The sequence below is a fragment of the Physeter macrocephalus genome, chromosome 3 (genome assembly GCF_002837175.3).
Source record: "Physeter macrocephalus isolate SW-GA chromosome 3, ASM283717v5, whole genome shotgun sequence".
In the NCBI taxonomy this organism is placed as follows: Eukaryota; Metazoa; Chordata; class Mammalia; order Artiodactyla; family Physeteridae; genus Physeter; species Physeter macrocephalus.
The window spans coordinates 5892944-5911207 of NC_041216.1; the positions used below are offsets into that span (position 1 = coordinate 5892944).

General features: G+C 48.7%; 3 protein-coding genes across 6 annotated transcripts in view; 2 read left to right on the plus strand and 1 right to left on the minus strand.

Annotated features, from left to right (window-relative positions):
* Positions 1-7586, plus strand: part of MTF1 (metal regulatory transcription factor 1) — a 37720-nt gene extending 30134 nt beyond the window's left edge. Inside the window, exons 8-11 of one of the 2 annotated variants that reach the window (XM_007101533.3) lie at positions 324-423; positions 1150-1745; positions 5547-5610; positions 6961-7586. In XM_007101533.3, the coding sequence (XP_007101595.1) occupies positions 324-423; positions 1150-1745; positions 5547-5610; positions 6961-7379 (1179 nt within the window). In that variant the 3' untranslated portion in view covers positions 7380-7586. The remainder of the gene's footprint in view (positions 1-323; positions 424-1149; positions 1746-5546; positions 5611-6960) is intronic. The other variant, XM_007101534.3, reaches the window with a different exon arrangement.
* Positions 7587-12832: 5246 nt separating this feature from the next.
* C3H1orf122 (chromosome 3 C1orf122 homolog) lies at positions 12833-14184 on the minus strand. Of its 2 annotated transcripts, none has more exons than XM_028486181.2 (3): positions 14057-14184; positions 13553-13754; positions 12833-13304 (listed from the first exon to the last, which is right to left on the minus strand). In XM_028486181.2, the coding sequence occupies exons 2-3, from the start codon at positions 13598-13600 to the stop codon at positions 13209-13211; spliced, it is 144 nt and encodes a 47-aa protein (XP_028341982.1). In that variant the 5' UTR covers positions 13601-13754; positions 14057-14184; the 3' UTR covers positions 12833-13208. The 2 variants fall into 2 exon arrangements, with proteins under 2 accessions (XP_028341982.1, XP_028341976.1); XM_028486175.1 differs by lacking the exon at positions 14057-14184 and adding an exon at positions 13846-13981.
* Positions 14106-17985, plus strand: YRDC (yrdC N6-threonylcarbamoyltransferase domain containing). 2 transcript variants are annotated; one of them, XR_003678680.2, is made up of 5 exons: positions 14106-14497; positions 15042-15156; positions 15279-15398; positions 16529-16745; positions 17057-17985. XR_003678680.2 is itself a non-coding variant. In XM_007101531.4 (5 exons), exons 1-5 carry the CDS (start codon positions 14106-14108, stop codon positions 17124-17126), a joined length of 840 nt encoding a protein of 279 aa, XP_007101593.2. In that variant the 3' UTR covers positions 17127-17985. The 2 variants fall into 2 exon arrangements, 1 of the variants encoding a protein (XP_007101593.2); XM_007101531.4 differs by having other exon boundaries at positions 16603-16745.
* Positions 17986-18264: the final 279 nt, after the last annotated feature.

The window sequence follows — 18264 nt, forward strand, 5'->3', positions numbered from 1 at the left end:
TGGCTTCTCTTCTTGCAGAGCACGGACTCTAGGCGCGTGAGCTTCAGTAGTTGTGGCACACAGTCTCGGTAGTTGTGGCGCACGGGTTCTAGAGCGCAGGCTCAGTAGTTGTGGCACGCGGGCTTAGTTGCTCTGCGGCATGTGGGATCTTCCTGGACCAGGGCTCGAATCCATGTGCCCTGCATTGGCAGGCAGATTCTCAACCACTGTGCCACCAGGGAAGCCCCAGAGATTATTCTAGTTCTGCTGCTCTGTGTGCTCTTGTGGTGAAGACCTGCTTTCGGATGGCGAGCCTTATACCTTTGTCTCTGTCTCTGACACAGGGCCAGAACACTTTCAGCACACTTTCACCAGCAATCATTTTTGAACCAATGTTCCAGAAGTCAGATGATCCAGCAATTCAGGAAGATCCTCAACAGACAGGTTTGTTATACAGACTCTCTTCCTGCCCAGATCTCTGCACTGGGAATGGGAATTCACACTTGTTGACACAGTGTAGATGTCAAGCACAGTGAAATATTTCAGTTCCTTTAATGAAGTGTTCTTTCAGTGAGGGGTCAGAAAAGGATGGGCTTTTCAGTTCAATTCCATCTTTTTTTTCCCTACTTCCCTCTTCAGGGGTTTACTTGAGGATCTACTTTCCCTGGACCCTCAAAAGAAGAGGGTCCCCTTTTCCAGAAGCTCTTGTTGGCTTTAAAAAGTGAGAGGAGTTGTGAGCTCTTTCTCCTGATGTGACACCTCCGTTCATGAGTGGGCAGGATCCACAAACCAAACTTTAGATGTGTAGATCAGATTGTGTTTGAATGAAAATCTGTCCGTGAAGCTTCACAGTAGTCAGAAAGTGTGTTCACTGATCATATGCCAAGAAAAGGTTGTCTAAGCTCTTTTCCAGAAAAGCTGTAGGACACATTTTTTTATGGTTAGACCCATACTAGGTCTTCACGTTTAGAAAGTAAGGTTGATCGTGAAGCCTGGTGCTTTGACCAGAGGGGTCATTAAATGAAAAGCAGAAAGCCAGCCTGCCAGCATTGGAGGAATCACCTGTAACAGACTTCAGCTGTCTTTGGTGTAGCCCATAATGACTGGGTGTTTGTGGCTTATATAAGGCTTGGAATATGTATATATATTTCTATTTCTTTTTCTTGCCAGCTGCCTTGATTGAAAATTTTAATGGTGATGCAGAGTCAGTCAGTGATGTTCCGCCATCCACAAGACATTCAGCATCTTTATCTCTTCCACTTATACTGCAGCCTGGCATCTCCGAGCCACCCCAGCCTCTACTACCAGCCTCAGCACCGTCTGCTCCTCTGCCTGCTCCCTCCCTAGGAACTGGTTCCCAGCAAGCTGCATTTGGCAACCCCCCTGCTCTCTTACAACCTCCAGAAGTGCCTGTTCCCCACAGCACACAGTTTGCTGCTAATCATCAAGAGTTTCTTCCGCACCCCCAGGCACCGCAGCCCATCGTGCCGGGACTTTCTGTTGTCGCTGGGGCTTTGGCGTCAGCAGCGGCAGTGGCGTCAGCCATGGCAGCACCGCCTCAACCACAGAGTACTACTGAGCCCCTGCCGGCCATGGTCCAGACTCTGCCCCTCGATGCCAACTCCGTCCTAACTAGTAATCCCACTATAACCATCACCCCGACTCCCAGCACGGCTCTCCTGCAGCCCAGCCTCGTCATGGGAGAACAGAACTTACAGTGGATACTGAATGGTGCCGCCAGCTCACCACACACCCAAGAACAAATTGTAAGTATTATGTGGAAATGGATCCAGTGGGGTGAAGTGTATTTCCATGGGTGACATGTTCAGAGGCTTTTACTTCAAAAAGGAAAATGGCTGTCATATCCACCCTGAAACATGTCATTCTAATAACACTTAGTCATTTCCCCATAATCAAGCAAGTATAAACCCAGGAATGCTGCAGTCAGTACCTGCAGTGGAGGGGTCAGGGCAGAGAAACAGCCTTCAAGTTTACCTGGATATTTCAGCTGTGGTCTAATCCTGTCAGCTAGGACAGGAGAGCCTGAGAACATTTCAGGAAAGCGGGTTCTTGTCCAAGGCAGAGTCCAGACTGGGATGAGGGACTCATGTGACCCCATCAGATGGAAGCAGACAGCAGTAGCCAAGTCAGAGAAGTGATTTGTGCTCCCAGAGCAAGCCGTAGAGCCATTTTCTACCAAAGTGTGTGGTCTTGCTGACTAAGGAAATGACTTGGTCGTTCAATTGAATATATTTTGAGGGCCTGCTATTTATCAGATACCACACAGGATACTCTTGGGGATATGGAAGAGTGAAAAAAACCACGATCTCTTTTTCATAAAAACCTATATTCTAGTTAAAAAGGCTAAAATGCCTAAAAGAAAGTTAACACTACCAGTAGGTAAAGTGTCAAATAAAAATAATGGTAATAAAAAATAACAATAGCTGTAATATATTGAGCCCTTACTAACGTGTATAGGCTTACTGTGCTAACTAAGCACTTTTTAAAATCGAGGGTCTAACATGTGCCAGTCATTACCTTAGGTACCTTATTTTTAGATTATATTTTTTTTAGGTTTTATTGAACAGATAGAACAGAGAATTTCCACACACTTCCTGCTCCTCGCCCCCGCCAGCCTAGTTTTCCCTTTTGTTAACATCTTGCATCAGTGTGGTACATTTGTTATAACTGGTGAATTAATATCGATGCATTACTATTAATTAAAGTTCATAGTTTACCTTAGGGTTCACTCTGTAGGTTAACATGAAAGTTGTTATGGTATAGAATGGTTCTGTGGGTTTTGACAAATGCATGATGTCATATATCTACCATTACAGTGTCCAGAATAGTTTCACCACCCTAAAAATCTCCTCTGCTTCACTTCTTCATCCCATCTCCCTCTCCCCCTCTCCCTAAGCAACCACTGATCTTTTTATTGTCTCTGTATGTCTGTATCTCTAGATGTCACTCACCATGCTAAGTACTTTTTAATGATTTAATCACAACAGGCCTAGGAGGTAGATATGATTTTACCAGTGCAGAGCTGAGACCCAGAGAAGTTAATTGACTAGCCCAAGGTCACACAGCTTACAAGTGGCGAAGCACAGACAGACCAATCCCAGAGCTCATGCTCTTGACTGCTACATCGTGCTGCCAGATGAGGGGTTTAGAGACTAAAGGCTTGTTGGGTGGGCATACAGGTCAGGTGAGCCTTGAAGCATGAGTAGGATTTAGATGGAGAAAAGGATATACTAAGTGGGAGAAAGTCTGGGTGGATGTATGATGCAATCAAACAAACTGGAAAGGTAGGTTAGAGCTAAATAGTGAATACTCAAATTCCATAAATGGGGTGGGTGCCAACCACCTCTGGAGGCAACCTAGTTCCAGTCTCAGGTGGCCTGAGTCACTGGAAGGGTCTTCTCGGCATTATGACCCAATCAATCTGCCTCCATGTAGTTGGGTTTTCTGGTTGGTACTGTTGTTTTCAGTATTCAAAATTATTTTCAGGGACTTCCCCGGCGGTCCAGTGGTGAAGACTCCGTGCTTCCGCTGCAGGGGGCGCGGGTTCAGGCCCTGGTCGGGAAGCTAAGATCCCGCATGCTGTGCGGTGAGGCCAAAAAAAAAAAAAAAAAAAAAAATTATTTTCATTATTTTTATTGTTCATATATTTGCTGATGGCTATGTACAGAAAGTGATCGTACTTTCTCATTTATGATAGTGGCATTTTTTTCTTCCAGTTTTATTGAGAAAAAAAAAAAAAAAAGAAAGAAAATTATTTTCATTATTTTTATTGTTCATATATTTGCTGATGGCTATGTACAGAAAGTGATCGTACTTTCTCATTTATGATAGTGGCATTTTTTTCTTCCAGTTTTATTGAGATATAATTGACATACAGCAGTGTATAAGTTTAAGGTGTACAGCACAATGACATAAGTTTCGTGAGCATCCAACATCTCATACAGATACAGAATTAAAGAAATAGAAAAAAATGTGTGCATGTGATGAGAACTTTTAGGATTTACTCTTCTAACAACTTTCATATTAACCTACAGCAGTGTTAATCATGTTAATCACATTGCTCATTACATCCCCAGTACTTCTTTGTCTTATAACTGGAAATTTGGATCTTTCGACTGCCCTCATCCAATTCCCCGTCTCCCCACCCTACCCCTGCCTCTGCTAACCACATATCTGATCTCTTTTTCAATGAATTTGTTTGTTTGTTTTGAAGTATGATTGACCTACCTCTGTTAGTTCCTGTTACACAACATAGTGATATTTCTGTACATTTCAAAATGATCACCATGTTAAGTCCAGTTACGATATGTCACCATCCAAAGATTTACATACTTATTGACTGTATTCCCTGCACTGTACATTTCCTACCCATGACTCATTTATTTTGCAACTGGATTTTTGTACTTCTTAACTCTCCTTCACCTATTTCTCTCCTCCCCTCTGGCAACCACATGCCTCCATGTAGTTTTTAATCTTCTTTTCCTGGATCTGCCCTGGGGAACTGCATGGAACAGCTCATTCCTTTTCCACCCAATTCATTTTCATGTATTTAAGTATGGGTCTCATTTCTCCATCATTATTTTATAGTGTCCTCTCCTTATAACTTAGCCAGAAGCTTTCACGTTCCTCCTAGACTCATCTTAGTAGAGGCGCTGTTTTTTCCTTAAAAGGATGAAAGATAAAGCCCTTTTTAATGTAAGACTTGAAGAAAGCAGAAACCCTATAGCCAGTTGAATCAGAAGTGTACTAAAGTGAGGGGTGATTTCTGGGCATGACCTGATAGTCCTACTTGGTAATCATATAAATAGCTAGTGTTTGCTGAATGCTCACGGTATGCCCTGGGCTCCACACACATCATCTCATTTCATCCTTTTGGGGGCCTTTGGGAGAGTCTTTGGTTGGTGTCCCTGTTTTTACAGATGAGGAAACTGCGACTTTAAGAGGTTAAATTACTTGCCTGACCTCAACAACTAAGTGGCTGAGCTTGGACTTGAATCCATGTATGACTGAGTCCAGGGCCTACCCTTGAGCACGTGCCCCATGCAGCTTACAGCACGCTGCCCAGGGCCTTCACGGGAGGTCTTCTGCCTGTGAGAGGGAGTCTTAGCCTGTTCTTAGCATGCAGCTTAGTCCTTGAGGGGAAAAAAGAACTTTCCAGTCTCATGCAAGTACTGGGGGTTGGCAGGGAGTGGAGAGCTTAGAGGGGAAGCTAGCCCTGGGGCTCCCTCTGAGAAGACCATCCACGTGAGAAAAGCAACCTTGGAGGAGCCTTTGGGTGCACAGAACCCACTGGATTAGGCAGCTGGGAGACAGCCAAGGAGTAGGGAGGGGACAAAGCCGCCTACATTGTCAGCACTGAATGTCAAACAGTGCGGTGACCTCATGTCAGAGCACAAACAAAAACATCGCTCAGTACAAAAATCCCTGAACACTGAGGGGTTTCTGTCCTCTTGGATGACCATTACAACTGGGGAGGCTTTAGGCCCTTGGAGATCTGCCATATTTGAGTAGCCATAAATGTGATTTTTTTTTTTTTTTTTTTCCAGCAGCAAGCATCTAAAGTTGAGAAGGTGTTTTTTACCACTGCAGTACCAGTAGCCAGTAGCACAGGTATGAAATTCTGTGTTAGCTTTAAAAGGAAGTCAACTCTCTGGGTCCCTTGAGGCACAGTTAGTTGATTGTTGCTTTGCCCGGGATTTAAACATTTTTAAAATTAAATTTATCACGTTTGTATTATTAGAGTATTTAATATTCTTACAACTATTGAAAGTTACTGGACTTACAGCATAAATACCACATTTAACATTCTTTAACTAGTAACGGTTCTTTCCCTTTCAGATATAGCCTTTAGGGAATTCCCTGGTGGTCCAGTGGTTAGGACTTTGTGCTTCCACTGCAGGGGGCCTGGGATCGATCCCTGGTCGCGGATCTAAGATCCTGCAAGCCGCACTGCACGGCCAAAAAAATAAAATAAAATAAAATAATAAAAAAACAGATAGAGGCTTTAATGTAGCCAGAAAAAAGTCCGCATCACAGTTAATGCTAAAGAGAGCAGCTGTTAATTCACTGGACTCTTTTCTAATTACAGTAATGAAGAAACAGCATCTGGGTCAGAGACTCTTACAGAGCTAAAGGGTCCTTTCTCTCAAACTCTTTATTTTATAGATTAAGAAACTGAGGCCCTGAAAGATTAAATGAGTCCCCCAAATTTATAAGTGAGTTTGTGGCAAAGCCAAAGTACTAGTTCCTGGGCCTCCTGACTCCCTCCCGTTCTGTTCTCTTAGCCCCTTGGTCTCTAGCTCTTTTGAGACACACAAAGCCTGTGTGAATTCAGAGTGAAGGAATGTGTGCGCACACAAGGCTGGCTGTGTGTCCAAGACGGGGCTGCAAAGGTGAGCGGGATGTCCTACAGGAGGTCAGAGCCTCTGGGGCAGGCGGGATTAAATGGCCTGGTACAGTGTGGAATAGCTCTGCACACGGCAGCTGCCCTTGGGCCATCCCTGAGGTATAAGCCTGCTGAAAACACTGCCTGGAGGCGCTGGGAGAGGAGGGCAGTGAGCTGGGTGCTCAGAGGTAAGAGTAAGTTCTCCAGAAGAGTTTAGGTAGAAAGAAGAGCCCCTGAGCCCAGAGCTATGAAGAACACGCAGGAAAAGGGAGGCATCCACCGTGGCTGGCATGGAGGGTGCCTGCGAGAGGGGCCGGAAATGAAGCTGGAGATACAGGGCGCATCTAGATGGTGTGTGGCTTTTCTGTCTTGGAGGGGATGGGGAGTGTCAGAGGCTTCTTACTTGAGGAGGAATGTGGTCCAGTTTAAAGCAGAACCAAGCCTGGAGCATGGCACGGCATCCACCCTTTCCATCGTTCCCGCCTCCCTCGTGCTGAGCTAGGCCTACACCCTCCTGTCCCCCTTGCCCTTGCCCTGCAGCTACTTGAAGAGCAGTCTCTCTCGCCCTCTCGCAGGGAGCGCTGTACAGCAGATTGGCCTCAGCGTCCCTGTGATCATCATCAAACAAGAGGAGGCCTGTCAGTGTCAGTGTGCGTGCCGGGACTCCGCCAAGGAGCGGGCGGCCAGCAGGAGGAAGGGTTGTCCTTCCCCTCCCGCTCCAGCGCTGAGCACCCAGCCTCCTGATGAGCCCAGCCTGAAGCTACCACCGCAGACTTTTTCCCCACCCCCGATCCCCCTGTCGTCCTCCTCCGCCGCATCCTCTTCCTGTGAGCAAAGCAGACAAGTAGTGACTCCTTCAGACCCTCAGACAGAAACGTTACGTGCCATGGATATGTCAGAGTTTCTGTCGCTCCAGAACCTGGACACGCCGTCCATTGAAGCACTACTGCAGGAGGAGGAGGAGATGGGCCTGACCAGCAGCTTCTCCAAGTGAAAGGCCCGGATGTGCTCACCTCCAGGAACAGAGGCTGAGCAGGAGGCAGAAGGTGCGATGCCTACCATCGTGGGGTCAGCAGTTTGAAGGAGGAAGAAATCTACTGTTTGAAATCCTCACCTTTCAGACATATTTTCTTTATTCATATCCCAGGAGCATCCATTTTTAAGGAACTGATCTTTGGAGAAAAAAAAAAAAAAACAAAAACGGAACAAAACAAAAAAAAAAGCTAAGTTATAAATGAACTGTTTGGCTGCACTGTATGTCACTTTTGCTTATTGTCATGTGAACTTGGAAATTAAGGTTACTCGTATGCATAAAAATTCTAAATGAAAGGGTGTGGTTTCCATCAATCTGATGCTGCCCATCACTTGCACTGGGGTCTTTGTAGTCTGGGCAGTAGAGTTCAGTGTGTCGGGTGTTGCTGCTCCTTCTGTGTCTTTTGAGTCTGAGGCTGAAGCTTGCTTGGAAGGCCAGACCCTCACTCCATCAGAGAGGGAAGTGGCAAAGGCAGGTCAGACAGCCGTGAGCTGGACAGGGATCACGTGAGATGGTTTCGTTGTCTGCGCTTGGTGTTGGTGGAGCTCAGGGTGACTATGGCAGGTGTCATCCTGCAGCCCAAAGGGCAGCTAAAAGCCTGGCCCAAGGCCGCGGGGACAGTCCGCTTCCGCAGGGACCCCAGGCAAGTTGTTGACTGCTCTCTGCCCATGACACATGTGCAGAACAGGCTCTAGTGGTGTGATCACAGTCTTTGCCTTCGGGTTCTCTCTTTCTCCGTTGGTTGCCAGGGCTTGCAGATCACAGTGAATTTTTCTCGGGGAACATCCCTGCTTTGTCCTAGAGTGGACGTGTGGTTTATGGCCAGTCGCTGGCTGGTGGTCTGCCTTCCTTGAAGGGTATCTTCCTCCTCAGAGCAGAAGAGCTGCATTTTGCTGATCAGGAGAAGGCGCAGCTTTACAGGAGTTCTGTTCAGGCGGCGTGTCATCGGCAGGCCAGGTGTCCTGGTTCCGGGTTCCAGCCAGGCTTTTGGTTGCCCCTCCCATCTCCGCCTCTCACCCCTCTGGATTTTGCATACAGCCTAGTACAGTGCAAAGAAGGATGTGACTTGCTCAGCTTAGTCATATGATTTCTAAACAAAAAACAAAAAAAGAAAAAAAAAAAAAAAACCACAAAGCGATGATCTTCTACTCAGGGTAAAACAAAAAAATTCCCCTTCCACCAAAAAGCCTGAAATGTTGCAATAAGTTATCTCATTTGGAATGTTTCATTAAGTTGTATTATAGGAAAAAAATGTTTTTTGATTTGTGTATAGAATTATATCCATCTCTCTGCCTTTGGCTCTGAGTCAGTCATTGCCTCTTAAAATAAAACATAAAATACAATCCACACTAAAATGGAAAGTTTCTCTTAACTGGCTATATCAATGTAGTCATGAGTGCTCCCCCCACTCACTGAGCTCAGAAACTAGGCATGGCCCAATGTCTAGACTAGGCCTCTGCCTCCCAAGGGCCCCTTCCCTGCCTTGAGCGAGGGGCAGGGTGCCACAAACAGGGCTGCCCTTCTGAGTCAACGAGGTCGGGCAGAAAGCAGCCATAATTTGCCTTCCTTTTCCAGTCCCTAAGGTGGAGAGATCTGTCACTCTCCTGTTCTCTGCGCCATTACTCAGGGCCAGCCAAGACAGTATCTGGAGCAGATCATTTACCTGGGAGCCAGAGGCCCTGCCTTTAACAGGATGTTCAGGGACAGATTTGGACAAGAGGGCAGTGGTGGTAAATGTTACTGCCATGAGGAGAAATGGGCTTACCTACAAGCAGCTGGTGGCTTCTCATTGAAGGAGTCTAGTCGCGAGAATCAGGGTTTTTTTGACCCTCTGCACTCTCCTGTCCAAAAGGCTGGTGGGTTCTGGCGGCCACTGGCCTCAGCAGAAGTTGATAAGGCAGGAGGAACCTTCTATTACCGCAGTGGTTCATCTTCCTGGAAAACCAGCTGCTGAGCATGGCTTGTTCTTGGCCGTCTCTGGGCCTTGCACCCATAGGAAGGTTTGCGGTAGGACCCTGGCTGTTTTCTCCACACCTTCCGAGAGAGAGAGCAGCATGTGGGTCCCAAATGACCTCCCCACATGCCCATCCTAGGCTCACCTGAGATTCAGTGCCCTGGGAGCTGAGGTGGAAAGCAGGAGCCTAGGGAAGGCCATCGGAAGTGCCATGGTTCAAATATTGCTTCCCTCCGGCCAGCCCGGGCTGTGCTTGTGTTGGGGTCCGCCCAGGCCCGTGGCTTTTCTGCTCCAAAGATCAGGGGTGATGAAGAAACGGTGTTTAGGCTGACAGATTTTCCTAGTTGAAGTATCTGCCTTTTGAGGGTACTAGAGATTACAAGGGGGACCATCAGATCCAGTCAGCTTTTGAAAACATCAAGCATGTGCTTAAAATGCTAGTGAGTGGTTGTGAAGAGTACGTTTACTCCACAGAGTAGGCGGTCTCTCCTTTCCTTCTTCTTCTAGCACTCTTCCCCGCCCCTGTCCCTTCTATCAGCCTGGCCCCTAGTGTCAAGGATCTTGGAGAAGAGAGGGTGCTGGCTAAAGTGGAGCCACAAAGAGCCTTCATGGAGAGTGGTTTTCAAACCCAGGAATGAACCTAGGGTGAGGCTAGGGAAGGTGTGCAGACTTCAGGTAAAATCACGCCTTTTTTCTTCCCATGGTAACCTTAATCATTTTCACCCTGTAGACTGAGACTTCCAGCTCCCACTAGCATCTCCAGTTATACTGTCCCTTTACAGAATGCTAGTCAGCCTGGGGAATTGTGGAGTTCACGGGCTCGGCAGGTGGCAGGAAACTTTGGCTGGCACCGCCAAACTGCCTTAGTGAATTTGGTCCTTCCCAGGCAGGTGGGTGAGGCATTGAGGGAAAGTGGCCCTGCCTTTCCTGGCAGTTTGGCCAACCTCATGGGGGTATCACTAGTTTGATGACAGGAATTGGTGTCATTCATTGAATTCCACCCCTGCCCCTCCGCCCTCGCAGAAGGAGATCATGGTACAAAGTCCAGGAGGGGCCTTAAGGTGTGAAGGCCTCTCTGGGCAGAAGCAAGGGACTTCTCTTCACCACCTCTGGGAGAGTCAGTAGATTGGAGAGTTTACTTTCAGGATCAAGGCAGCGGACTGCTGGGGATAATGGGTGGGTGGGTTTTCCTGAGAGACTTTGTATAATGTGCTGAATGTGTCCAAAGGGACAAGTTTGCAGAACCTCATATTGGTATATTAAAGAAATAATAAAAAAGCACTTTACGTTATTTTATCTTTAACCCAATTGCTGCAATTTCTTTCGTGCGTGTGTGTATACACACACACACACACACATATATACTTTCCACAAAGTTTTATTTTTTGCTCAGAAAAAAAGTTAAATTGAGGTGTGAAAAGAAAAGCACTTACCTTGGTGCAATATGTGTAGCTTGATGGTTGTTGTCCCATGTGGCCCTGGCCTGGCTGCGTTTTTCCACTCCATCAGCCCTGTGCCATGAGGCTGTCCATAGGGAAACACTATTATGCATTCTCAGCAACTGCTCAATCTATGCAAGCCTTCCCTGTGTGCCCAAGGGCGCCCCCTCAGGCTCTCTGAAGAACTGCTGCGGGTCCTGTTTTCTGCTGTTGAGGCCCTTTTTCATCACTTCTTCTTGGTCCCTTGCCATCTTTTCCCCCTTCTTCACCATTACAAAGTGATGCCTGAAAAGAAGAAACTGGTTGTTCCTAGGTAGACACCTGGCACCTTCTAGACTTTTATATTTGTAATCACGTCCATTGTCCTGAATCCTAAAGACTTCTCCAGAGTCACTGAAACCATTGATTTGTGGAACTGCAACAGTATTGCTAATGAGTTTACAATTTTCCTATACCACCAATCAGAAATATGTTTGGGGAAGGTTGTGGCAGTCGGGGGGGGGCGGGGGGGACGACAACATGAGCCATTTCCATACTGCTCCCCCTACCGCCCCTGTTGGCTCTTTAAGCAAAAGCCTCTAGCCCTCATTGAATCCAGTAAACAAAGCTGTTAATAATCTGCTTTATCAACTTTCTTCCTTTCCCCTCACTTCCCTCTCCCCCCACCCATTTTATCTTCAATTCTCAGGCTACTAAAGAATAGAGAAGTTTTAGAATATACTTCAGCCAAAGCAGAAAGATTTCCATAGATCCAATATGCAAATGGTTCTGCTGTGACATAGATCCAAAATTGACCATTCCTAAATATTGGGGAGGGGAGAGGCAATAAAACTGAATCATGCGTATTTCTGATTGGTAGTCAGTTTAGCCCGTTTCCTCTGGCATATGTTGGGGGTGGGGCAAGAGAAAGGGTCCCCTGTCTCTTCTCACACCCTTTGGGGAAGCTGATGATCACTGTTTGGGCATTTCTCATTGTTACTCCTGTTCAAGAGAGGGCTTCTCAGTCTGCACTGAGAAATGCAAATTAAACTGGATCTTTATGTCAATGTGTACATAGTACAAGCTTTTTTACTGGAAGCAAAGTTTAAAACCACACACTGCCCTTTTGGTGGTGTGCCTGCTGGGCCCCAAATTGGGTGATGATGTCGTGTCACTTTCTCAGCTCAATGCAGGTTCTACTTTTTCTTACGGGGAAATTTTTCATAAAACCTTTTTTTTTTCACCAAAACCCAAGGGTGTTTTCTGCAATATTCTTATTATCCTTATACTGGTGCCAAGTCAGAGAGGCCTCTCTTGCCCTTTTCCCCGTGTCCTCAGGCCTCCCCAGGGCACTCTTTGACTCAACAGTCTACATCCTTTGTTGTGTTTTGGAGAATGTGCGGGTGGCGGGGGTCAGAGTTCAAGGTAGCTGTTCTCTTTCCCCGTAAACTCCTAGTCCCTGTTTGGGGAAGGTGGCTGGAAACAGGTTTTTGCTGACTCTCTGGCTCAGATCTTCTGGCCAGAAGCAAGACCCACGAGAGCCTTCTTTTTTTTGACACACACTAGTCATTGGCCAGAGGTCTTGGTTAAATCCCAAATAGTTTTATTTGGATTATGTAAAAGCCTATCAAATTTATTTAAGTGTGAAACATGGGAACAACAGACTTCTACTGAGCGATATGAAAACGTTACAGGTTCAGTACTTCCAAAGGAAGAAACCTCCAAACCCAAAAAAGAATAAATATGAATTTGTATTTTTGAAGAATGTGAAATAATGGTGTTTGCTTAATTGCTCATTTTGTATAAACTTAATATTGTACTTTAAAATATCTGCTAAGAAGTGAAAATTTAACTTTTTGGAATTGAAAAAGCAATATTAAATACTAATGAAATCCTAATTAAATGCTTATTTAAATCTGGTAGTATCTGTGGCATTTCTTCCCAACCCTACCCATAGTTGACAATTTTCAACCACTTCACCCCTCCCCAGCCATCAGAGTCTTAGAGAGGGGACAGAAAGGAAAGGTCGGTCACCAGGAGAGTCTGCAGGTTTCCTTTTAATCAAGGCTCTGCTAAAAGTGTTTTGTGGGGCTAGGAGCCCCCAAAGCATGAAATGGACATGTAACACGACCTGGATCCCCCAAAGCAGGCCAAACCACTCTGGCGAGCACTGCTGGTCTGCCCAAATCTGGGTAATCAGACTGGGTATTCGTTGGCTACATTTCAGCGCTCAGCACTGCCTTCAGCCAGGATGAAGTGGGAGTGAACCCAGCTGCTAGCAGAGCTGCCACCCAGGCTGAGAGCCAAGTACCAGCCACTGCCAGTGAAGACTGGCCCCTTTATTGAAAGGGAGTTGTTCACAGTCCAGCCACCAGCCCTGGGGAGGGAGAGAAGTCAGGGCGCCCGGCTCGGGGATGGTCAGGGGTCCGTAGCTCCATCGCCAGCATCCTTTGGAAAGCCACCTCTGGCAGAGACGGCTGTCTGGGAGGGTGCTCCAGGTTTGGCTGAGACGTTCTGATTGGAACAGAAGAAAGAAAAAGAAGTGAGGCTGGGAGGAAAGGCCTTGGATTAGACCCTGCAAGAGATGGCCACTTGGCATCTGGAGAGCACTTAACTTTTTCAAAGCCTCTCGCCCAACTGAAAGGCAGTGGGGGATAAAGCGGTGGGGACACTCTTCCACCCTCCAGGGGAAGCCAGAACTTAGCAAGTGCGGCCAGTGGGCAGTCCCCACCTCCCAGGCCCAGCCCGGGGTGGGCACTGACCCCGCCACCAGCCGGCTCCGGGCGCCGGCGGCCCAGCTGCCGCAGCATCTCCTCGCAGGCGGCGATGGTGTCCAGGAGCTGCCGCTGCCGCTGCTCCACCGCATCCAGCAGCTGCTGGGCGCGCTCATCCCAGGGCGGCTGCGGGGGTGGCCTCCCGCCGAGCCCCAGCCCCGCCTTCCCACGGTCCACGCCGGCAGCCTCCCTGCCCGGGAGAGAGCGAGACAGACGGTCAGGGCCGGCGCTTGCGCGGGGTCAGAGCCCCTTTCCCCCCGCCCCAACGGGCCCCCTCTCACCCCCGTGACCAGTCTGAGCCCGGGCCCCATTCCATCTCCGCCTGCGCGGCCCGACCACCGCCCCCCTTTCGGCCGCCCCCCCTCCCCAGCGCTGCGCTAAGTCTCCGCAAAGCTGCGCCCCGCCCCGTCCCCACCGGTCTCCTTCAATCCTCCTGGGGGTCGCGGTCCCTTTAAGTTGCCCAGCGCGGTGGTGGGGCGGAGCCTCCCAGACCGGAAGATGACTGGGCGCGTCACTTCCTCCCGGAAGCAGGCCTGGGCGGATGTCTCCGGCGCGTCCGTGCACGGGGCTGAGGGCCGCGGTGGCTGCCAGCATGGGGTTGAGCGAGGGGCCGGCGGGCTCTGCCCGGAGCGGGCGCCTTCTCCGTCCGCCGAGCCCCGCTCCGGCGGCGCCGGGGGCCCGGCTGTTCCGGCTCCCGGGGAGCGGGGCCGTGCGGGCCGCAAACCCGGAGCGCGCCGGCTGGACCGAGGCGCTGCGGGCCGCCGTGGCCGAGCTGCGCGCCGGCGCCGTGGTGGCCGTCCCCACCGATACGCTGTACGGCCTGGCCTGCTCGGCGAGCTGCTCGGAGGCACTGGGCGTCGTGTACCGCGTCAAGGGCCGCAGCGAGACCAAGCCGCTGGCCGTGTGCCTGGGCCGCGTGGCCGACGTCTACAGGTGAGGACGCCCCGACCCGGCCCTGTTGGGGGCGGCACCGCGGGAGGGGTTTCCGGTGACAGGCTTGGGAGACTGAGGCGCGGAGAGCGGGAGGGGCTTGTCCAGGCTCACCCGGGAATCCGGAACTGGAAACGTGTATGGAGTGCTTAGCGTCTGCCAGGCCTTGAACGAGATCGGGGGCGCAGCTATGAACGAGGCAGGCTGGGTCCCTATTCTTCAGGCGTTTTTGTGATAATGGGCGGGGCGGGGACGCCCACGGTTTAAGATAAAAGAGGGGGAACACGGTAGCTTAATTTAGTAGGGAGTGCCTTGAAGAAAGTAAAACACGGAGCGTGAAAGCGGTGCAGCTGTTGTAGCCTGCGGGTCCAAGCCTGAGGCGGTCCTCTGGAGCCCTGCTTTCTGCTCAAGCTCTTGGGGATGAAGAGGGAAGACAGGCGGATCCCATTGTAGTCCCTCGGGTCACCTTTCCTAGATCTGCGTAGAGTCTGGAATAGGACCAGCAGTGCCTTTCATTTGGTTGGAATTGTGTCCCTCTGTTTGCCAGGTACTGCCGTGTGAGAGTACCTGAGGGGCTCCTGAACGACCTGCTGCCAGGACCAGTGACCCTGGTGATGGAACGCTCGGAGGAGCTCAACAAGGACCTGAACCCCTTCACTCCTGTGAGTCAGATTTTCTCTTGTGTCCCCAGACTCCCGCAGTTTGGCTTTTGCTAGGATCCAGGCCAGAGCCATCCCCCACCCCTTCAACCTTTCTGAGATCCCCTTTTCTCTTTGCCTCATAGCTTGTAGGCATCCGGATTCCTGACCACGCCTTCATGCAGGACTTGGCCCAGGTGTTTGGGGGACCTCTTGCTCTCACCAGTGCCAACCTCAGCTCCCAGGCCAGCTCTCTGAATGTTGAGGTGAGTTACCCAGTCCTCCACCCGGAAATGTCACCAGGCCACAGTTTCCTCTGAACCCGAGGGGCTGATGGTTCACTGGAATTGCCTGGCAGGGGAGCCGCCCTTTTGGTCTGATGGTGGGAAGTCTGCCCAGGTGGCCGGGGTGGGGGAATACAGAATGATCTCGGAAAAGGTTTATTTTAAAGTTTGAGAGGCGAGGGGGAGAATTGGTGGTGTTTTCCTACTGTCTTTTTAACAATAAGAGACATCATAAGTACATGTTTTTCTCATTCTGTTGGGATAGCAGTCGTTGGAGAATACAGTTGGGTGATAAGTCTTCACAACTTGCTGTAAAGCAAGTTAAGACTATGAAAAGTTAAATCACTTATCCCAGGGACCGCCTGGTACTCTTCTCTTACCTCTGCCACAAGCCAGGTCAAAGAAGGGATCACCCACGGGAATTCCCTGGCCATCCAGTGGTTAGGATTCCACGCTTTCATTGCCGAGGGCCCAGGTTCAATCCCTAGTCAGGGACCGCACAGTGTGGCCAGAAATAAAGAAAGAAAGGATCGTTCTAATCCTGTCTTGGCTGAGTAGCTTAGAATGAATGAGGACACAAAGAAATTTGCCTGAGCATACGTCTTTTCTTCTTACTGGTCTTAAATGCAGAGCATAGCAAAGTGATTTTACTTTCATAGTAAAGTGATTCCATGCCCAGACCTAGAGAGTGGGTTCAGGGGCTTTGAAAAGTGAGAGTCCAGCACCCCTTCTTATTCTCAGGCATTACCTGATCCTGGTGGCTGTATCCTAGGCATTGGGGATGGGGATTCTTACCTTTTCGGCAAGCAGCTTACCTATCCAGCACAGTAACTGGTATTTATGATCCCCCATCCCAAATTCCCAGGCCTAACTGCCACTGCAGTGCCTTCATGTGGGGTGAGGGTGGAGAGTGGTGCTCTGGCTCAGTTAACAGTTCAGTCCACAGTTCTGAAGGGGAACTCCTTTCCATAGCCCAGGGATTGAGCGCCAATGGCGTGCAGTTGCAGAGTCCCCCCCGTTTCTCCTGCCTTGATCCAGAGTTTAAATGAGGTTCCTTCCCCTGCTTAGAGGAAGTTGCCTGCTGTTTTAGAGCTGTGTGATCTCTGTCTTAGGTGCCCTGTGTGCGGTATGACATCATTGCAGATGCCAGAGGTGGTGTCCATGCTCTTCCTCTCCCTCTTCTCAGGAATTTCAGGACCTCTGGCCTCGCTTGTCCTTGGTCATTGATGGGGGACCAATTGGGGACGGCCAGAGCCCTGAGTGTCGACTAGGCTCAACTGTGGTTGACTTGTCTGTGCCTGGAGAGTTTGGCATCATTCGTCCGGGTTGGTGAGTCTCTTTGCTGTGGCACAGGGATAGGAGTTGAGGGAGGTTGGGAGATGCAAAAAAAAAAAAAAAAAAAAAGGTTGTCACTCCTATCTTGCCCTGAGGGGAGCGGGCAGGTTTGGAGATGTGGTGGGTGGAGTGGAACTAAGTTTGCTAGTGTTTGCTGGCTTTTTCAGGATTCAAAAGGATTCATCAAGGGTTTGATGAACAGAGCATAGTATGATCGAAGAGTTTAGAGGTCCCTGATCTCCAGAATCTGGTGGGCTCGGGGCTTTGAGAAGTCAAACCCTAACTGTCCTCCATTTCCTCCCCAGTGCCCTAGAAAGTACTTCGGCCATCCTGCAGAAGTATGGGCTGCTCCCCTTACGTGGATCCTGCTTGTGAAACTCCGGAGGAGGGAGGGCACAAGGACTGGTGCTGGACACTATGTGTCCGACTGCTGGTGGCTGGCAAGGCCTCATTGGCAGAGGCCGCTGGGGCTACAATGTTATTAGTCTGACCTTTTAAGGCAAAGTTTCTTTCTGAACACTATAGACCAGGCCTCAGAAGCTGCTAGTTAAGCCTCACACCTTGTTGGGGAGGTTATATTTATTTATAATTTCATATATGAGCCAAAAGCTGAATAGAGGTTTTAAGAGCATTCCGAGGATGGCCTTGTTCTGATAAGTTTTTTCTTTTTCTGATCTTTGAAAAATAAATAACAGATTTGGAATCTAGTGAGAGCTTCTTCTCTGGTGGGTAGTGGCACTTAAGGTCCAAATCAGCTAACACATTGGTTGGTGCTTTTCAAAAGTCTCAAGTGACCAAATGCATGAGTTTTGTGCTTCTGAAGCTGGAACCAGTTTAGGATAAAAATTAAAACTGTAGAGCCATCGACCAAACACTGCTTCCTCTGAACCAGGGGGCTGGTTCTTTGCTGTAATTGCCTGGCGGAGAGTCATCATTTTGGTCTAATGGTGGGAAGTAAGCTCAGCTGGCACAGGGGTGGGGGGGAGTCCAAATTAAGTAATATTGGAAAATAAATCTCTACTGTCCTGTCCAGCCACTTTTTTCTTATTTATTCATAATATAAATTATAATGAATTATACCTGCAACACCTTTATTTAAATCCAGTGTCTACTCAGCAGCCTTTATCTTTATTCATGTGTATACAGGTGTTAAAAACATACTTACTGTTGGGCAATTTGAACTTTGTTTTTTCTTTAATAGAAAAAAATGCTGTTAAACATCTTTGTAAATGTTTTATTTTTCTTCTTTTGAATTATTTCCTTGGGCTAGGATTACTGGATCCAAGTGTATGGACATTGTTTTGGCTCTTGATAGAGGTTAGCCTTCAAAAGAACTGAATCAAGTTGCCATGCCATCAGCAGTGTGTGAGAATTACTGCCCCTGCCCCCCAGGTCTGGCCGTACTTTTAGTGTTTTTAAAAATATGCATATGTGAACTGAAGCCTCAGTGTCACTCCCTTGTAAATTATTCCAGGTCACCATCTAGCCCTTTTCACCTGTCCCTGCCTGCCTT